At 32.8% G+C, this 21,297-nt stretch overlaps 1 protein-coding gene and 1 pseudogene across 4 annotated transcripts in view; one reads left to right on the top strand and one right to left on the bottom strand.

The window, feature by feature from the left end:
- Nucleotides 1-21,297, top strand: part of USP47 (ubiquitin specific peptidase 47) — a 96,478-nt gene that overhangs the window by 68,147 nt on the left and 7,034 nt on the right. For 3 of the 4 annotated variants that reach the window (XM_015596478.2, XM_006905642.3, XM_025038564.1), the window contains 14 exons: nt 612-779; nt 2,530-2,661; nt 3,118-3,194; nt 3,766-3,821; nt 6,145-6,257; nt 6,980-7,084; nt 9,379-9,586; nt 10,260-10,375; nt 10,805-10,924; nt 12,997-13,774; nt 17,519-17,694; nt 18,017-18,097; nt 19,419-19,534; nt 19,891-20,009. In XM_015596478.2, coding sequence (XP_015451964.1) covers nt 612-779; nt 2,530-2,661; nt 3,118-3,194; nt 3,766-3,821; nt 6,145-6,257; nt 6,980-7,084; nt 9,379-9,586; nt 10,260-10,375; nt 10,805-10,924; nt 12,997-13,774; nt 17,519-17,694; nt 18,017-18,097; nt 19,419-19,534; nt 19,891-20,009 — 2,365 coding nt within the window. The remainder of the gene's footprint in view (nt 1-611; nt 780-2,529; nt 2,662-3,117; nt 3,195-3,765; nt 3,822-6,144; nt 6,258-6,979; nt 7,085-9,378; nt 9,587-10,259; nt 10,376-10,804; nt 10,925-12,996; nt 13,775-17,518; nt 17,695-18,016; nt 18,098-19,418; nt 19,535-19,890; nt 20,010-21,297) is intronic. The other variant, XM_015596479.2, reaches the window with a different exon arrangement.
- LOC112469594 lies at nt 5,423-5,541 on the bottom strand (annotated as a pseudogene).

The following is a 21,297-nucleotide window of genomic DNA, read 5'->3' on the forward strand; positions in this document are numbered from 1 at the left end:
TTTGAGGATTAAAAAGTAGATTACTTCCATTTAAATTTGCATGAAAGAGATTTAAAAATCATAAGAGTATTGAAAAGTATGATTCTTGTTACATTTTCACCTCCAAACACTTGACTATAAAATTCTTGAGAATAGATACAATGTCTTGTTTTTCTTTCTAATTGTCTATAATTGCCTAGCACAGTGATAAACTGAACTGAATTTTTTATTCATGAAAAGATGATAGTCTTTTGGAATTTGAGAACAAAAAAAAGCTCATTTGGTACCTTAGGTTCTCTGCTTTTGTGGATTTAGGTGAAAGAAATGATCATTTTATATTGTTACTTTGCAGTTGTAAACAAATGGGGTTTAATAAATTCTGAATCAGTAATTTGTTGTATTAGAATTTTAAGGACATTAATAGAAATACGTTTAAAATATGCTTTTTTGTTTTATTTTTATTTAAAGCCTCACTTTTTAAGAGAAACTAAATTTACTTAAAGTAAAATAAGTATTAATAATAGCTTAAATTTTATGTGATGAGGTTAACAGCATATAAATAAAAAGTTTTACTTAGTATATATTTTCCCTTTATTTACGTTATAATTGTAAGATAATTATGTTTTATTAAGAAATCTCCTCAGACTGAAAGTTGTACTGACAGTGGAGCAGAAAATGAAGGCAGTTGTCACAGTGATCAAATGAGCAATGATTTCTCCAATGATGATGGTGTTGATGAAGGGATCTGCCTCGAAAGCAATAGTGGGACTGAAAAGCTTTCAAAACCTGGTCTTGAAAAGGTAAGGTACTTTTTATAGTTTGTGGTTTTTAACTGAGAGAATAATGTAATCTCTGAGCTGCTATATATAACTCTATATCTGCATGACTGATAAAGTTATTTTTAAAAGAAGTTTAATTTTTGAATGTTAAGACTTTTTAAGGTACTGTTTTTTATGTATTTATGTGCTCATAATTAAACTTTGGAAAAACTTCTTACAGATGGGGTCATTAATTTCTGGGAGGCCGAACTGTAATTATGTAAGCAAGCTAGGCTGTGGTATGGAAAGGGTCTAGTAGTTAGACTTCTGCCTTTAAAATTACAGTAAGCCTCTAAATCTTATATCTTACCAGTTTTCCCATATAGCAGAATGAAAACATTAGACTAGAACTTTTGATTTTGAAAATTTTGGCTATGGAACCTTTTATGAAACAGTTAATAATTGAACAGATCTTTTAGAAGTAGGGAAAAGACAAAGCCTTCAGTCTCCTTCCTCTCCCCTACACCCCACCCATGATAGCCCTTAAGGCACTTCAAAAAATGATATAGGTCCATGGATTATAATTTTAAAACTACGAAACTGGATATTCTGTAGAATAGAATATTTTTTATCGCTGTGTCATTGAGTTTTAACATTTTATCAAACCATTTCTTTCACTAGCTCAGGTCTTACAGAGTCACATTATATATTTGAGAATAGCATTTCACTTGCGAAAATATTTTTAGACCAAGACCATTATTCTCACCACTATTGCTACTGCCCTTTACTTTTTAAAATTATCTGTTTCTTTTAGGAAGATAATTGAGTGTGAATGCTATGAAATAAATAATGTAAGGAATGCATTATAACTTAGTATAAAGAACATTGCATTCAAGCAAGGGTTGGCACACTTTAGCTCAGGAGTAAAGTTCAACCCTGTGCCTGTTTTTCTGCCTAGACAATATGTCTCTTTCCTTGTCTTATTACAATACTGATAGGACTTCTCTTACGATGTTAAGTAGGAGTGGTGAGAAGACATTCTTGCCTTGTTTCTGGTCTCGTGAGGGAAGTGTTCAGTCTCATCTTTAAGTATGATGTTGGTTCTAGGTGTATTATAGATATTCTTTATCGAGTTGAGGAGGTTCCCCTCTTCCCAGTTCATTGAGAGTTTTCATCATGAATAGATATTGGATTTTGTCAAATGCTTCTGCTGAGTTAGTTGATATGATCATGTAATTTTTCTTCCTTAACCTGGATTACATAGATTGGTTTTCTACTGTTGAACCAGCTTCACATACCTGAGAGATGTCAAATCAATAGATCACTCTATCACAGATATTACATAAATACATTAAAAGATATTCCAAATCATTATATCCCTAGCTCCTCTGTATAAGAAGTAGAATCTTATTTGAATAAAAAACAATGTTATTTGGGATTTCTTGATCTTGACTGCTCGTATCAGAACAGTCTTGTATTTGCACCTGCTTCTAAAATTTCAGACTACTATTTTCTTTTTTACATAAACAAATAAATTTATATTTCAGATATGCATAGTTCCAGAGGTTTAGCTTAGTTAAAATGTGAAGGGAATACAATGAATGAAACTTGTGAAACTTGTGTCATATAAAATTATGCGGTGACTTGCTATTTTAATTATCTTGAAGTTAACCTATAATAAATATATAGAACAACTAACTTGTAACCACTGTGTATTAATAGAGAATAGAAACTATACAAATAAAGGTTTTGTGTTTCTCTCCTTCTGAGTTACTTTTATTTTTTCCCTTAGAATTCCTTGATCTATGAGCTCTTCTCCGTTATGGTTCATTCAGGGAGTGCTGCTGGTGGTCATTATTATGCTTGTATAAAGTCATTCAGTGATGAGCAGTGGTACAGCTTCAATGATCAACATGTCAGCAGGGTAAGGAGGGGTTTTTTAAGGTTATTATTCTAAAAGACAAGAGTAGAGACGTTTCTGTCAATAGCAGGGTTTATTGAAATGGGAGTTTGAATGTGTCCAGCGAAGCATTTTAAGGCATACCAAATCAGTCTTTTGTTTTTGCATTCAGTAAATTTCCTGCTGTGTTTTTTGTTGTTATTTCTTGGTTGTGTTGTGTTGTGTTGTGTTGTGTCATGTCGTTAAGTGTTTGGGGCTTGCTGTTTCCAGAGATAGACTCCCAAATTTTTCTTGCCCTTAGCCTTTATGTGGCACTAGAACTGATTGGTTGGTAGCAGCCACCGATTATGATTAAGTTTTGTGAATTGGTTATCTGTGTGCTTTATTTAACTCTGAAGTTAAAAATTGGGTTACATATTGACATCAAAGTAATGGTGTTATAGATTTTACCAAAAAGTAAATAGTGTAACAATTTTTTAGATAACACAAGAGGACATTAAGAAAACTCATGGTGGATCTTCAGGAAGCAGAGGATATTATTCCAGTGCTTTTGCAAGGTAAATAACTTCCTAATTTTTAGTGTTTATAAATTAGAATTAATTATACCTTCTTAACGGTTTTTACCATTAAAAAGATTTAACCCAAAGGTCAGCAAACTTATTAACCCATGAGCCAAATCCAGCCCGCTTCCAGTTTTTGGAAATAGCATTTTATTGAAACAACACTCTACTTATTTGTTTAAATATTGTATGTGGATCTTGTCCCACTATAGCAACATTAATTACAACACAGATCATATGGCCTGTGAAATCTTAAGACTTTTACTATGTGGCCCTTCCAGAAAAAATTTGCCGACTCCTGACTTAATCGTAGTTATTATTCCAGGACAGTGGTTTTTTGAAGACTTTACTATATTACCAAAAGGAGTTATGGAATCTTCTCATAACTGTGTCCATAAAAGCATAGTAAATTTTATTTTCTTAGATGTTGAACCTCTCCAAAAACAGTTATATGATTTTTTAAGTGTTTAAAACAACAGAAATTATTTGAAATACATGATTGATGCTGGAAAATGGAATCTTTACAATCTACTTTTTGACCCATTAATCTTTTTCATATTTTTACTAGCTCCACAAATGCATATATGCTGATATATAGACTGAAGGATCCAGCAAGAAATGCAAGTATGTTAACATATAATTATTTGATTTTAATCTGTATTTTAAACTAATTTCTTTTGCAAGTTTTATAAACCCAGATAATCACTTTTAAATGTTAGGACAATTAAGTTGTTTTAATGCATAGAAGAATTAATTGTAATTACTGTTATGAGATGATACCAACTGGTAAAAACACTTGAAAAAAATTGAACCGTTTTTTAATACACTAAGGGAAAAAAACATATTCTACATTAAATAAACAAGATGTTTATTTGCAGTAAGGCTGTATTATATGTAGCTTGGTTCAGTGATGACAACCACCAGACCTGTGTAGCAGTCATAACTCACTAGCCGCATGTCCCAGACCAAGTTTTTTAACTTTTCTCTTACTTTCCACATCTGTAAAATAGGAATAATTATAGTATTTTATAGGGTTGTTATAAAAAAATTAACATTTTAAGCATTCAACATCAGGTCTAATACATTGTAAAAACTCAAATTTATTATTGCTTTTTTTTTATTACAAGTGTTTTGGGGATTTTAATATCTAAATGCTTTGAATGGGGACATAGTTTAGGTAAACGTCCCACTTACCACTCTCGAAATGTTCTTAAGAACTAGAGTTAAATATCTTTATTTGCTTAAAAAGCAAGTGAAGTTTTATGAGTCTAAAATGCATCCTTTATTTTTTTTATTTATGTATTTTTTGTAATTACTTTTGAGAATCACAGTCCGTTTTTACATGCTAACTCTGATTCTGAAGTAGTATTGCTAATGGGTGTGTGTGTGTGTGTGTGTGTGTGTGTGTGTGTGTGTGTACATACAGAGTATACAGAGATGATGTGTTTGCTTATAATCTTTTCATAATTAAAATAGTAGAACCACTGTCATTGATTTTTAACATTTTCCCTTTGTTTAGAAACTACCATGCTATGAGTAAGTCTGTTTTAAGCAGTATACTATTTTTGTTTACATTTTTGTAAACCCTCATTAGATTGTGAATTCAGTTGATGCAAGGGTTAGGACTTATTCATCTTTTCACCAACAGTATAGTCCCAGGTCTGTCATATAGTGGCTTTTTAATAATTTACTGTGTAATTAATGAAAAATAAAGGAAATTATAAGTCATTTAGAACAGATTTCAGAGGAGCAGTAATCATTCTTACTTTACAGTTAAAGAAGCTGTAACTCAAAGAGTAACTTGTTCAATGTCATAGCTATCTGGAGGCAGAGCCAGAATTGTAGTTCATATGTCCTTCTCTATGGCATCCAGCATTCCAGATTATTTCCAGTACAGCAATAATTCAGCTTTCCTTTATTTACTCCCCAACTCTAGTTTTGTGATGAAGCAGCAGAGGGCGCCATATGTATCACATGGAATATTTTTGGAATTAAATCTCATTTCTAAAATTTTTACTTTCCATAGAGGCATGATATTTTTAAATAAATAAATCCTCCTCCCTGTTTAATGCCGAATAATCACTGGCTTTATTAAACAGTGTCATAATCTCATATTGCCACTTTTATTTATTTTTTATTTTTTTAGGCAAGGCAACCCTTGGTTGACCTCACAGATTACAAGGACTTTGTCAGCTTACAATCACTTATTTTTTCTTTTTTTTTTACACCTACAGCATATGGTCTTCCTAGGTGGTCTCCCATCCAAGTACTAACCAGGCCCGACTCCACTTAGCTTCCGAGATCAGACGGGATCAGGCTTGTTCAGGGTGGCATGGCTGTAGACCATATTGCTACTTTTAGTACTTTGAGTTACTCATGAAGTTTTTGAAGGCAGCAAAAAGACTACTTTGAGACAAAGAAAAGATAATTGTATTAATGAATAATAATAAAGAATAGCAAATAATAATAGCAAACAAATAAACAAATAATAGTAGCAGGAACAATAGCATTTATTACATTTTATTATATCCTAGGCAATAACTGTGGAGTAGGTGCTGGTAATTAACTGAAGAAACCAAGATCTGGAGAATTTGATGGTGACAGCACTATTTGAAATCAGAAATTATTTTATTTCCAAATTTCAGAGAAGCTTTTTTATGCTAAAAATCTTAATCTACCTATATACTAGAGTTTCCTGGAGCCAAGAGCTATTATGGATAAATATATGGCTTTTTAAAATATGAGACCTGACCACATGTCATTATCAACTGCCTCTTTTACCCTTGCCTGGAAAAAGTTCATGTCCAAGTTGAGAGATTTGTGTAATTGAGATATTTTGATGAGAGCTATAGTAGAAGTATATGCTATGGGAACATAGTAGAACAAAATTAAATAAAGGAAGCTCAATTTCAGTGACAGTGTCTTATTCTGTTGTTATTATTAATAGAATTTCTAGAAGTAGATGAATATCCAGAACATATTAAAAACTTGGTTCAGAGAGAGAGAGAATTGGAAGAACAAGAAAAGAGGCAACGAGAAATCGAGCGCAATACATGCAAGGTTAGATTTCATAATTTTACTTTTAATTAACGTGCTATTGAAGGTTGCTTAACTGTGTAGTTCTCATAACTAACTCATTGGGTTGATTCTGTAGACAGTTACAGTATCTTGATCATTAGGCAGGGTAACCAACTATATTACTGAGGTAAAATGGTTTTATTTTATGCATAAAAAAACACATGTAGCGATAATACTCAGTGTTGTTGGGGTTACAATGAGATGAACATTGTCACATTCTGCTACTGTGTTCAAGAATAAATTTGTAAAACCTTTCTGCACAGAAATTGAGTGGACTTTATTAAGAGCCTTAAGCAAATTGATATTCTTTTACATATAATTCTCTTAAGGAAATATTAGCTGACAAGATAATTACAGATGCTATAAAATTTTGACTGCAAGGACATTCATCACAGTATTTTCCAAACTAGGGAAAAATTGGAAACAACTTGAATGTATATTAGTAGAGGAATGATTATATAAATTATAATATATGCTTATAAAGAAACATACAGTCGTTAAAATTGATGTTTCTGAATTTTTTTATAACATGAGATATAGTCATTGAATTATTAAGTGAGAAGAATAGACACCAGAATGGATGAGCCCAATTATGTTTTTTAAAAATTATAACATTTTGACTTAGGAAAAAAATGCTTTCTATAAAGGTATTAAGCTTTAACTCATGACCTGCCAAGTTAATGATCCTGTTTTGCAATTTCTAGATAAAATTATTCTGTTTGCATCCTGTGAAACAAGTAATGATGGAAAATAAGTTGGAGGTTCATAAGGATAAGACATTAAAAGAAGCAGTAGAAATGGCTTACAAGGTATGTTTAATTGCACCGTTGGCATTTCATTATTGATATCTTAGACAACAGTACCTAATGTATTTCCCAAAGTTTTCATTTCAGTCAATAGCAATAGAAGCACTTGCAGTAACTTTGATAGCCCATTTAAGTCATATATCTTTTAAAGAGTGTAGTTTATACCTCTTTTTTGGAACATACTCAGTTGATTTTGAAAAAATGTGCAAATATTTTATTGTTTAGATGTTTTAAAGTAAATCAGTAGTATATTGAGATTATTTTTTCTGAGAGTTTAACCATGAGAAGGAGACAGCCATGCAAAAAGTTGGGAAAGAATATTTTAAGTAGAGGTAATAGCATGTGTAAAAACTGAGGTGAGGGAAGTACTTGGCATGATCAAGAAACTGATAAAAAGCGCATTATGTTTAGATTGTCTTGAATGAGAATAGAATAGTGTAAAATGAAATTAGAGACTTTGTAAGAATAGAAGTTTGCATTTTTATTCTAAGAATTGTTAGAATAAAAATTATTAGTGCATGTAGAAAGGCAAATAGGATGAAGTTGTTTTGTGAGATTTGCTTATCAACTAATGACTTACTGATCAAATTATGCAGTATTTTGTGCATTCTGAATTTTTTAGAGTTTTTTTATTATGCATTAAAATTAGAAAAAAAAAATAGAAAGGCAAATAGGGAAGCATCCTTTAACCAGATTTTTCTAAATTGTCATCTGTGATACTTAAATGTTTTCTTTTCCATATAAAGTTTAACATCATCTGACTGAAATTAAACAGTCGTTACCTAGAGAAAAAATTACTTACTGCATCACTTCATTTATAATTATATATAAAACCAATGGTAGAACTAGAAATAGTATACAAGATAGCTGACATTGTTTCTCAAAGTGTGATCCAGCATAACTTGCACCAGAATCACATTCCTGTTAAAAAAAAAAAAAAATTCCTGCAAATGAATCTGAATTTCTGTGTTGGTGCCTGGGAATATGCCTTTTAAACAAGTATCTCAGGTGATTTTTAAGCATACTAAAGTTTGAGACCCACTTTATATTAGGTAACTGGTCTTTCATAGCATTTCTCAGTATTGAAAATTTACATTGTGTGACTATTTTAATTAATGTCACTGTCTCTCACTAAACTGTAAGCACTTATAAGGGTGAAGAGCGTTCTTCTTTTGCTCACAATCGCATTTCCTATACTTTTGCCTACTATATAGGAGAGTCAAAATTGGATAGGTGTGTGAATGAGTAAAGAAATGAACAAACAATAAAATGGATGAGTGGCACTGGATTCACCTAATTAAAGTAAAAATCCTTTAAACATGATGGTAAACTGCAAGCATCATCTTATGCAAAGCCATAGGGAAACCAAATGAGACTAAAATGGAAAAAATGTCTTAACAGTTTTACACAGTAATAAAGGTAGTTTATATTCCATCAGTTTTCAATGCAGAAAGAAAAGAACATTGTCTTAAAAAGTAAAAGTTCACAAATATAAAGAGTCAAATGGAACAGAGAAATAAATCAGTCTTATGTACCAAGAACAGAGCTCATCTTTGGGAACAAAAGTAGGGTTGGTAGAGGTCACTGGGGACACACAAAGGCTTAAACGTTTTTCTTTAAAGCCACAATCACGAACCTTAAATAAAAATTAAATACTTCTGAGCAATCCTACTGTTTCTTCAGGAAGTTCATTTCCAATTGAAGAGATATTGCATCTAGGGTATGCCAGCTATTAGTGACATGGGCTAAAGGGAAATTTTATGATAGTTATTCCTATGCCCTGAACTGTAGGTATTCTGCAGGCTGATCTTGAAGGGCATAATCCACAAAGAGGAATGGGGAAGCACTTGAGAGACATAGAAGATTCAGCCTTTTTGATGGCTCTATGAGGCATGATGTCTTCTTGTACTTAGGAAGATAGTTACTAGGTACATGTTACCAGTTCTTCCCAAAACTGGGTTAAAAAAACAAAAGATGCATATTCTGGTTGGTTGTTTTCCTCTTATGTTTCTAGCTTAGTGATTACAGAGCAATAGCTTGTAATACATTGATTTTGAGTTCATCTGAAGTTTAGAATGTTAACTTTTTAAAAATGAAAAATGTCTTTAAAATGTATTAGTGCATACATTGTATGATTTGAGAGATAATTAAATATGGTTATGTAAAAATAGCATTTAAATTGTGCCTTTAACTTTGATGTCTTGAGCTTTGATGCATATCATAAACATGGATTTTATTGTTTGTTCAAACACATAAGACTAAAATATATATCGCTCCCCACCGTCATTTTCTTTTAGATGATGGATTTAGAAGAGGTAATACCCGTGGATTGCTGTCGCCTTGTTAAATATGATGAGTTTCATGATTATCTTGAAAGATCATATGAAGGAGAAGAAGATACACCAATGGGACTTCTACTAGGTGGAGTTAAGTCAACATACATGTTTGATCTGCTGTTGGAGACAAGAAAACCTGATCAAGTTTTTCAGTCTTATAAACCTGGAGGTAAGGAATTTTATAGTATTTTGAGTAGTGTTGGGCTTAAGATTCTCATAAAGTTTCTTGTTTATAGAAATGAATTTCATTTTAATTTTTTATATGTTCTTAAAATATAGAATAATTTTGATAGGTTGGGAAGTAATCAGCATCAAGTTTGGAATTAGGTTCTAGATTGCTTTCAAAGAGCTATATACAAGATTTAAAAAAAAAACAATAAAACTTTTAGCTTATAGTGTGTTTAGTGAAAATTTTCTTCTTCAGTATTGAATCATTCTTCCTTCCCCTACCCACATTTATAAAGAAGATCCTCAGCCAAAAAAATTATATTCCTATAGAACCTGTTTCTCAAAATCTCCTTGAAGAGGTGGTTTCATAATACATCACTTCCAGCAATTTTTCTTTTTCTCCATCCTCTCCATATCTGCAGGTCCCAGGGACATCAACTTTTTCTGTTTTTATTAAATCTCAGTTCCATTTATATATGTTTGTTTGTAATGCAATGAATTGTGAAAGATAAATTTTAACATGTATTATACATGTATAACATTCATCTACCATCTTGATAATTAGAAAAAGTGTTACCTTTGCTGTCTTTTAGAAATGCATTAAGAATGCTCATGTGAAATACATTTTGAGAAATAACCTCCAGTTATGTTTTTATGTTTTTCAAATGTGACAGAAGTTATGGTGAAAGTTCATGTTGTTGATCTAAAGGCAGAATCTGTAGCTGCTCCTATCACTGTTCGTGCTTACTTAAATCAAACAGTTACAGAGTTCAAACAACTTATATCAAAGGTAAGTCTTAAAATTGGTCAGTTAATATTTTTGAGTGCTCTGTACAAAGCACTGTGTGATAGTTATGAGTAAGATACAGGAATTAATATTTACTTCAAGGAGCCAATATTTTAGCTAGGAGACTATAGTTAGAGAAGGACGCTTCAAAAAGAAGAAACAGATTGACAAAAGTGTGGATGTAAGAAGGTGTGAGGCAAGTTGACATAACAGTGCCATGTGTGTTTGGCTGGATCATTGTAAAATACATGCCTGGAAATATAAATTCAGTTCTTATTTAAATAGTAAACACAAAAGTTTGGGCTCTATTTAATAGGTAAGCAATAGGAGGTAGGTTTTTTGTTTTTCTAAATAAGGCAGTGATATGATGAGCTCTGCTGTAGAATGATATTCTTGAAAGAGTACTTTTTTATTAAATTATTTTCATTTTAGGCCATCCATTTACCTGCTGAAACAATGAGAATAGTGCTGGAACGCTGCTACAATGATTTGCGTCTTCTTACTGTGCCCAGTAAAACCCTGAAAGCTGAAGGTTTCTTTAGAAGTAATAAGGTATCTCTTTTATTTTTTCATTACTATTTTCTATGCTGGTGATAGTAAGTGAAATTAAGTTTAATATTGTAAGCCCAGCTTCTAGAACTTATCCATCATCTGTCTGTAATTAACTTTTTAAATTTTCACATCCTCTCAGTAATTACTTTCCTTTGAAGCTTTGAAGTCTGGTCAGATCTGGCTTCTTTCTGTCCTCCGAATCAGTCTTGCTGGGCTCCTCTTTGCCTTGTTCATGAGATACCCACACCTGGAATGTTCTTTCCACTCTTTCTACATTTTTTTCAAGCCCCAGATTTGTCCTACCTCTTTGGTGAAACCTTCATGACTATTTCCACAGTGGTTATGCTCTTTGAATTTTATTCATTTTTGAGCTTCTCCCATAAAGTCATTCTTCATGGTAAAAGTCAAGGGCATACTAGGTATAGAGAATATTATCATCTTGGTTTCACCCAACATTATTCCCTTTGCCTACTCATTTATCTCTTTGTTAGAAAGGGGAAAGTTCATGTTGCTCTTTTTGTTTCATCTATAGATATTATCAGGTGTTTCATCATTTATCATTTTTCCTGTGTGTTTGTTCCTAGTGCCATTAGTTTACTCTGGATAAATTGCATCCAAAATTTTCCTTCTTTGCCATCTTTTATTTATCGACTTTTCCAGTCTCATTCACCTTAGTGCCTTCTACTCTTTTATCTCATTTAACCATTTTTAGTATTGTTTTATTAATCCTAATGTGTAATTTTTATTTACATCTATTTTCTTCTAATACTTTTGTGTGGTGTATGTATTTAACATTAAAATCTCTAATCCATCTACGGTCGTGCTACCCTGAACAAGCCCAATCTCTTCTGATGTCAGAAGCTAAGCAGGGTCGGCTTGGTTACTACTTGAATGGGAGATAACCTGGGAAGACTAGGTGGTGTAGGCATAAAAAATAAAAAAATAAGAGATTGTAAACTGACATGTCGTTGCAATCTGTGAGGTCATCCAAGGGTTGCCTCATCTAAATAAATAAATGAAATAAAAAATAAAAAAATAAAATCTCTAATCCACCTTAATACTGCTTTAGTGGGAGAGAGCTAACTTTATATTTTTCTCCAAATGGTTAGTTATTAGTCCTGATATGTAATATTTGTTGAATAATAGTTATCTTTTTATACCAAACTCAAAATGCTACTCACAATTGCCAAATTTATGTATATGCATTTCATTTTGTAAACTTTATTATGGAAAATTTCAAACATATGGAAATGGAGAGTAGTATAATGAACTCCCATGTACTCATCACCCAACTTATACAATTATCAACTCGTTTCATCTATGTTCAACCACCTACGTACCCCAAATTATTTGAAAAATATCCCTAGTGTCATATCATTTCATCTGTAAGTGATCTGAATATGTATCTCTAAAAGATGAGAACTCTTTTTAAAAACATAACTATAATTACATTATTACACCTAAAAAATTAACAGAAATGCCTTAATATCAGCCAATATCTAGTCAGTGTTCATATTTCCCTGACTATCTTATAAAATTTTTTCCAATAGGATTTGTCTGTTCAGATCAGGATCCAAATAGAGTCTATAATGTATCCTTCAAGTCTGTTTAAATCTAACGATTCCTCTATGTTTTTTGTTTCCTTGCACTTAATTTGTTATAGAATCAAATCATTTGTCCAGTAGATTTTTTTCTATAATTTGGATTTTGGTGTTACATTCCCAAGATGTCATTGTACATATTCGTCTAGCTATATTCATGCTAAGCTTTGATTTTCTAAAGAGCAAGATATGGAATACAAAAATTTTCTGAAAATGGACAGCCCAATAAGAAATCTGCGTGTGAATGTGTGTGTGTTCCATCTATGTTAGCACAGTTTTATGACTAATTAAAGACATAGGAGAATATGAATTATTTTGTTTAGTCTCTAAAAACAATGTATATATTCTTTAAAAACATCATTTTAAATTTTATAACTTATGTACTGTCTGGTATTGATGTGATATTATTCTTACGAATAAGAATGTCACTAAAATTAATGATGCAGTATAACTCTTTGACTTACTATTCAGGTGTTTGTTGAAAGTTCTGAGACTTCGGATTACCAGATGGTTTTTACAGATTCTCATTTGTGGAAACTCCTGGATCGGCATGCAAATACAATCCGATTATTTGTTTTGTTACCTGAACAATCTCCAGGATCTTATTCCAAAAGGACAGCATACCAGAAAGCTGGGGGTGATTCTGGTAATGTGGATGATGATTGTGAAAGAGTCAAAGGACCTGTGGGGAACCTAAAGTCAGTGGAAGCTATTCTAGAAGAAAGCACTGAAAAACTGAAAAGCTTGTCACTGCAGCAGCAGCAAGATGGAGATAATGGGGATAGCAGCAAAAGTACTGAGACAAGTGACTTTGAAAACATTGAATCACCTCTCAATGAGAGGGACTCTTCAGCATCAGTGGATAATAGAGAACTCGAACAGCAAATTCAGACTTCTGATCCTGAAAATTTTCAGTCCGAAGAACGATCAGACTCAGATGTGAATAATGACAGGAGTACAAGTTCAGTGGACAGTGATATACTTAGCTCCAGCCATAGCAGTGATACATTGTGCAATGCAGATAATGCTCAGATCCCTTTGGCTAATGGACTTGACTCTCATAGCATTACAAGTAGTAGAAGAACTAAAGTAAATGAAGGGAAAAAAGAGACATGGGATACAGCAGAAGAAGACTCTGGAACTGATAGTGAATATGATGAGAGTGGCAAGAGTAGGGGAGAAATACAGTATGTGTATTTCAAAGCAGAACCCTATGCTGCAGATGAAGGTTCTGGGGAAGGACATAAATGTATGTATTTAAAAAGACTCCTTGAAACAGCATTGATTTTTTTGTTTTTCAATTTATTTAAATTTGGGGGTAAGAAAAGAATCAGCTCAGAGTTAGGTGCTTTGTTGTAAGACCACCTTAACTTTCTAGATTATAAGACTTCTCTATCACCTTTGCTTTTGTTTTTGATGCAGTTACAGTGAATAGTGTTTTTAGACCTATGCAACACATTGGACCTGTGACAGTAATGTTGTCAGAACTCTGGTGAGATAAGGAAATAATTAATAATTATGATAAAAGTACTAAGTAAAAAATTAAGAAATATTTTAAAAGTAAGTAATATACCAAAAAAAAAAAAAAAAAAAAAAGCAAGACACTGCAGAAAATTCTATATTCAATGCCTAGGAAAATTTTTTATTTGTATATCTTTTCCTTTCCTCCATCCCCCAATGTGCATAACTAACTGAAAAAGTCAGAGAAAGGAAAGGGGTTTTCTAGCTTTAAAAATTTGTCTTTTAAAAGGAAGTGGTAGCTATTATGAAATTAATGTGAAAATTATTTATGAAAAATACATAAATTTGTGTTTATAACTAATTAGGTCCAAATAACACTGGAAACGTGACATTTATATATCTTGCAGAAACTCAAATGAGAAAATGTGGATTGCTGGGCCAAAATGGAGACAAATTCTATTATAATAATGCTTTAAATTTCTCTGGAGATATTTTTACCTCACAAAGCTCATTAACTTTTCTCATTTAGTTCTCAACAGCTGTGTGAAATTGATGTTGTTAGACACTTCACTGATGAAGAATCTGGCTCACAGGTTAAATAATTTTCCTGAGGTCACACAGCTAGTAGGTCACACTGCTGGGATCAAACTCGGGTATTGTAATCATATGCCCAGTGTGCATTCCTTTAACCCATAGCTGCTACCACTGTTCCTTACATTCCTCACAAATAGTAAAAGAAAATTAGCCAGTAGCTGCTCTGCTTTCTTACTATTCTCAACCCTTCGAGGGCATTGGAGAAATTAAAAATATCTTCTCTTTAGGAAAAGGTTAGAAATTTCTTTCAAGTGGTTTGTGCTGAAAATTTGCATGATAGTCTCAACCTTAAGAAAAATTCATGGCACTTAGAATTGTAGTCTGAAGAATCTTATTTCCATCTTAGAATGGTTAATGTAATTTTTTAGAAGCATTCTGCCCATTTTAACCTTATCAGAAATTCATAGTGGGCTAGTTTACTAAAATTCATTGACATAGTAAACATGGTGATGAAGAGAAGCCATTTACTGTAATTTATTTAGGCTTTCAGAAGCCATACAGAAGGCTTGTTTGAAATGAAAAGGTGAAAACCATGGAAAATGCCTTTTCATGTTTAGAGAACTGGCTTAGAGATAGGGAAGTAACGATAATAGCCAGCTGTTTCAGGAGTCTATTGAGACTGGTTCATCACAGCTCGGTGATCTGAAAATAGGTGCCTGGGAAACATGGATGATAGGTAATAGTATAGGTTCTTCAGAGTGATGAAATGGCAAGGTATAATACATACAAAGAATTTGGTAACTGAAGAGTGACAGTCTATGTACAGTAGAGGCAGTTCATTAGATAATAACCAAACTACCCTTAAAATAATGGTCTTTAAGCTGTTATAATCCAGGAATTGTTTCAGGGAGTAATATACCTTTCTCTGAAAATACTCTTCCAGGGTGACCTAGTTGTAGTCCGCAGGCACTCGGGTATAAACAGGAAGGTAAAGATAATAAAAATGTAGTGCATTCGCACTGAAATTTCTTTATATAATTTTGGTTACCACTTCATTCAAGAAATAAATAAAAGAAAAAGGAGAACCCTAAAGATACTTTGAAGTTACACTGTGAAGAGACTAAACTCTTCAGTTTGAAGAGGTAGATAAGAAAAATGGTAAAACTGTAAATTATAGCCTGTCAATTAAGCTAATACTTTTTGTCAGGGCTATGTTAAGCATTTTACATATATTGATCCAAAAATATACTTTGAGCTATAAATACTATTATTTCCATTTATAATAGAGGTAATTGAAGTACAGAGAAGTTAAGAAGTCAGTCACAAAGCTAACATACGAGGAGGAGCCAGGAATTTTTTCAGGCCAGACCATCTAACTTCAGAACCATTTGGTCCTAATCACCATATTGGACTTTATCAATAATCAACAAATGTTTGTGTCTTCCTGTGATACACTGTAACGACAAGTTACGAGCGAAACCAAAATGGCAGTAATAGCTTGTATTTGTATGATGTTTTAGAATTTACTATATGTCGTAACAACAATCAATGAGACTGGTGTAATGAGCCCACAAGGCTTCAAGAGATTGGATAAAGTACCTACAACCATTTATTGGACTAAAGTGGCAAAATAAATCCATCCAGAGGCTTCTGATTTCTAATTAAGTAATTTTTTTTCATTACACCTTCTTAAAAAATTAATTTAGTACCTTGCTGGATAGCATAAATAGAGGCTTGTTTTCTAAAAGCTGCATTATTAACATTATGGGGCATTCCTTAAAGCTTAGAAAATTTTTAAAAGTTCATTACCCTGCTTATATTTTCATCTAATTGATACTTAACCACATTTTCTATAATGAAACATTTTATAACCAGGAAAACAGTAAATGAACATTAATTTATTTGAAAAATTACACAGAAAAATTCATCAACTCAAGAGTTAGGATGACCTGAGAACATAAACCAGGAGTGTTTTTAAGCTCTCATTCTTGACCTTTGTTGGAAATTTCACAGAAAACCAAGGCCTACCCTAGAGAGAGCCTTAGGGCTGCAGAGGAACCATGAGCCTGAAGTAGCATGGCAGCTCTTATAGCCTGCACTGCCTATTATAAGAGAGACAAATGAATGAAGTTTTTGCCCTTTACTAGAATATAATACAGAGTAAGTAGAAATATTCTAGAAGTGTGCTCATGCGTGCCTTAAAAAATAAAGGACAAAAGATTAAAAGGCATTAGAAAAAAAATAAAGCACATCAAAGATAATTATGTTACAATGCCAAGAGAGCGTAAATTATGAAACTTGGAAGAAGTGGGAGTTCTGATCCATTGAGATACTCTTGTTAAAGGCTAACCACATCTTTATATATTAGTCTTGACTTATTTTTTCTAGTAGGAATCCCAGAACAAAATTTATTAATAAAATTTTTGAGGCAATTACTATGCATCTGGCAGTGTGCTAAAAGCATGATAACTGATTAACTCATTGAATTCACACTGCAGCACTATAAGGTAGGTGCTGTTGTTATCTCCATTTTTTGAATGAAGAAATGGAGGTATTGGGTTTGGTGGCTTGGCTTGCTTCATGTCAAGGAAGCAGAAGAGATAGGATTGGAAACCAGCCAGAGCCCACACTTTACTGTGTAGAACTAGAAATAAAAAGAATTCCCGGAAGTTTGGTTTTAAATTCAGCAGCCTAAATAGATAGATAGATACATAGATAGATAGATAGATAGATAGATAGATAGATAGATAGATAGATAGATAGATAGATAGATAGCACTTGACTATCTCAGAACATTTAAAGCTGTTAAATTATACGTATCATATACTCAGTGTCCATATTTTTTGTCATGTTGTATATTAGCTAAAAATCTAATAACTTATTGAAATAGAGCACTTTTTCCTGCTTAGAGTATAATAAAAAGTATATGATCTATTTTATTTTTACTCTAAGAGATTTCTTTTATATTTTTATTTATGTTTTGTTTTGTTGTGCTTAGGGTTGATGGTGCATGTTGATAAAAGAATTACTCTGGCTGCTTTCAAACAACATTTAGAGCCTTTTGTTGGAGTTTTGTCCTCTCACTTCAAGGTCTTTCGAGTGTATGCCAGCAATCAAGAGTTTGAGAGCGTCCGACTGAATGAGACACTTTCATCATTTTCAGATGACAATAAGGTTGATTAAAATAATTTTGAATAATTAGAGTCTTTTAAATAATTGATATGAGAACATCATGAAGTAGATACTCTAAACTGATAATTTTTCTTTGATGTGCATGCAGTGGTTATTTGTTTTTGTGTTTTCCATTCATCTAACAAACACTTATTAAATGTTAACTGTCAGTTACTGTTCCAGGTGCTGGGGAATCAGAGGTAAAAGATATTCTTAAAGAGCCCATAAACTAAAGAATTTTGAAAAACAAACTAAACAATGGGGTGAGAATGGGTTGTTTATTCTACTGAGAAAGTACACCTAAATAAATGTTTTTGATTTATAGATTACAATTAGACTGGGGAGAGCACTTAAAAAAGGAGAATACAGAGTTAAAGTGTACCAGCTTCTAGTCAATGAACAAGAGGTAAGTAATACAAATAAGAGCAAGGGAAGGTCATTTGGGTACTTATTTAAAACATACAGTGCAGAGATTTTATTACTAGTCATTTCTTTTTATCTTTCTAAAGCAGAGGTTGGCACTTTTACTAGGAAATCCTTTAGTTGTGCAGGCCACGCTGCCTCCGTTGTAACTACTTAGTTCTGCCATCGTAGCATGAAAGCTAACATAGACAGTATAATATGAGTGGCTATGTCTCACTAAAATTTTATTTATAAAAACAGGCAGGGGACATGCGTGGCTCTCAGGTCATTTTTCGTTGTCCCTCTGCTCTAAAGTGTTATTACAAATGCTGAAGTGAAGCAGAAATTTTCTGCTTTTGAGAGATGTGTTTGTGCTTGTTTTCTGGGAATGATTATATAATGCTACAGGTGGATAGCAGTTAACCTATAGAGTATATAGGTTCCTTTTGTGTTCAGAGTCATTTTAGTATTTAACAAGTATTTATCCAGTGTTTACTAGTGCTCTCAGTACTTACAAGTATTAACTTCTTTAACCCATATCAGTTAACTCAATGATATAAATACTATTTATTATTCCCATTTTATAGATGAAGAAACTGAGGCACAGAGAAGTAACTTGCACAAGATCATACAACTTGTAAATGGTGAATTAAGGATCTAAGCAGGCTATGTTTTTAAGGGAGTGGCCAATACAGTATTTTAGTTCCTATGATACACAAGGCTTGTGGCAAATACCCAGAAGAATAAGACAAAGACCTTATTTTCAGGATGTTTATAATATCTAATTGGGGACTTAGACAAATGTAAAAAACAAATAGCTAATAAGGGGATAAATTTTTCACAAAATGCCTTCATTCGTTCAAACATTTTATTGGGTACCTATCATATCTCTTATAGGTCATTTTGACTTATATGTTCCTTCTAAGTGTGTGGTTTGTGGATACTGTTTCTTTTGAGACAATGAACGTGCTTAGAGAATTAATATGCATTTCCCTTATTTTAGTCCATAAAAGTGATTTTTTACTTTCAAAATTGTGGTCAGTTTATTACAAGAAAGGAAATATGAATGTGTTATCTCACTTAATCTTTACAATGATGCTGTGAGGAAGACACTGTCCCCACTTTACAGATAAGAAAACTGAGGCAGACATATTAAGTAAACTTGCCCAAATAGCAGTTAGTAAATGGTGGAGCCTAGATTTGAACCTAGGAAGACGGATACCTAAACTCAGGCCCGTAATTGTCACAGTATAAAGTGTAAATAAAATGTCTTGTTATTCTTTATTTTAATGTATAACTCAAGCTCTAATAATTTATATTCCTAGCCCTGCAAGTTTCTGCTAGATGCTGTATTTGCTAAAGGAATGACTGTACGGCAATCAAAAGAGGAATTAATTCCTCAACTCAGGGAGCAATGTGGTTTAGAGCTCTGTATTGACAGGTAAAGTAAAATTACAATGTCATCAGTGATTTGAAGAAGACTGTGTGGTCAAATGATATGGATTGGTATGATTTTCTAAAACTAAGAGAATTAAAATTCCTGTACTATTCAGAATTTTAGTACTGAAAATTAATTTAATAGAATTAAGGAAAAGTATTAGAATTGTGTTTGAATTTTGTCTGTAGGATACAAATTTGAAGTACTAAAAGTATTTTATTTTCCCCCAAATATAATGATTAACCACTTGGCTTTTGTATTTGAGCCTAATTCATATTTCCTTGATGTTAGATTTATGCCATTTTTTTAAGTCAGGAATTTAAATTATAGTACTTTACAATGTCTTATCATGTTTGTAGGTTTCGTCTAAGGAAAAAAACGTGGAAGAATCCTGGCACTGTCTTTTTGGATTACCATATTTATGAAGAAGATATTAATATTTCTAGCAACTGGGAGGTTTTCCTTGAAGTTCTTGATGGTATTACCAATATTTTTGTGGGGAACTATCAAGTGCTCTAGAGCTTATAAAAATATATAGTTTTTAGTCAAATAATAAATTTCTTCTGTCTTTTTTCTGGGTCCCATTTGCCTTTTAACCCATTTTCCATTTGCCCCGAGAGTACTCGCCGGTGGCACTTGCAGCTGCAGCAGTTACCCCAAGATAATTCTCAGATTACAGTCCTAACCTTTCTCTCAAAGTTTGCCACGAAATATCTCACTTTTATTATTATCTTCGCATCATTCTAGTATGTTGGTAGTCTTTGGAAACAAATGACATCATTCTCTTTATAGCATTCAGTTTTTAGTAGTGGTATTTCCATTTACAAAATATAGTAATTCTCGATTGCTGAAAATGTCAAATCCTAGAAAATATAGCATTCCTACACGTGATGTTAACATCATTCTTGAACAGTTGTTAGCCGAAGAGTCATTTGATGAATCCGATATTTCCAAAATAGACGATTCTGATGATTTTTTGGATAGTGCTTCAGAAGATTATACAACGATCAGGCCTCCGTCCAATTCATAATCCAATGGAAATAGCCCCACATCAACTGACTCAGATTGCACTCTGAAATGGTCAACTCATGTTACGATTTCACGTCAAAGGTATGACTATACTGGCACATCTGGCAGAAAAGTTGATGCCAGTGATACCACTGACCCACTGCAGTATTTCGAACGGTTTTTTACAGAGGAATTAGTTTCAAAAACTACCAGTGAAACTTATGCCCAAGCCACCTTGTTGGCTTCCAGGCTACATGGGCTGAAAGGATTTTCACGAATGGATAAATGGAAAGACACTGACAATGACAAACTGGAAGTCTTTTTTGCAGTAATGTTAAAACTGCAAGGTATTGTGCAGAAACCTGAACTAGAGATGGTTTGGTCGACAGGGCCTCTTTTGGATACTTCTTATCTCAGGTGAATTATGACTACTGAAAGATTTTTACTTTTGCTTCAGTGCCTGCATGCTGTCAACAATTCTTCTATATCTGTTGGTCAGTCAAAGGCCCAGGTTTCATTGCAGAAGGTCAAACCTGTGTTCGACTTTCTTGTAAATAAGTTTTCAGCTGTGTATACTCCAAAGAGAAAAATTGCAGTCGATGAATCACTGATGCTATTCAAGAGGCAGCTATGAAGCAGCACATCCTGATGAAACGATTTGGTCTCAAGCTATATGTACTTTGCGAAAGTCAATCTAGTTACGTGTGGAATGTGCTTATTCACACAGGGCCCACTATGAATTTGAAAGATTGAGCTGG

Source organism: Pteropus alecto, unplaced genomic scaffold (genome assembly GCF_000325575.1).
Source record: "Pteropus alecto unplaced genomic scaffold, ASM32557v1 scaffold461, whole genome shotgun sequence".
In the NCBI taxonomy this organism is placed as follows: domain Eukaryota; kingdom Metazoa; phylum Chordata; class Mammalia; order Chiroptera; family Pteropodidae; genus Pteropus; species Pteropus alecto.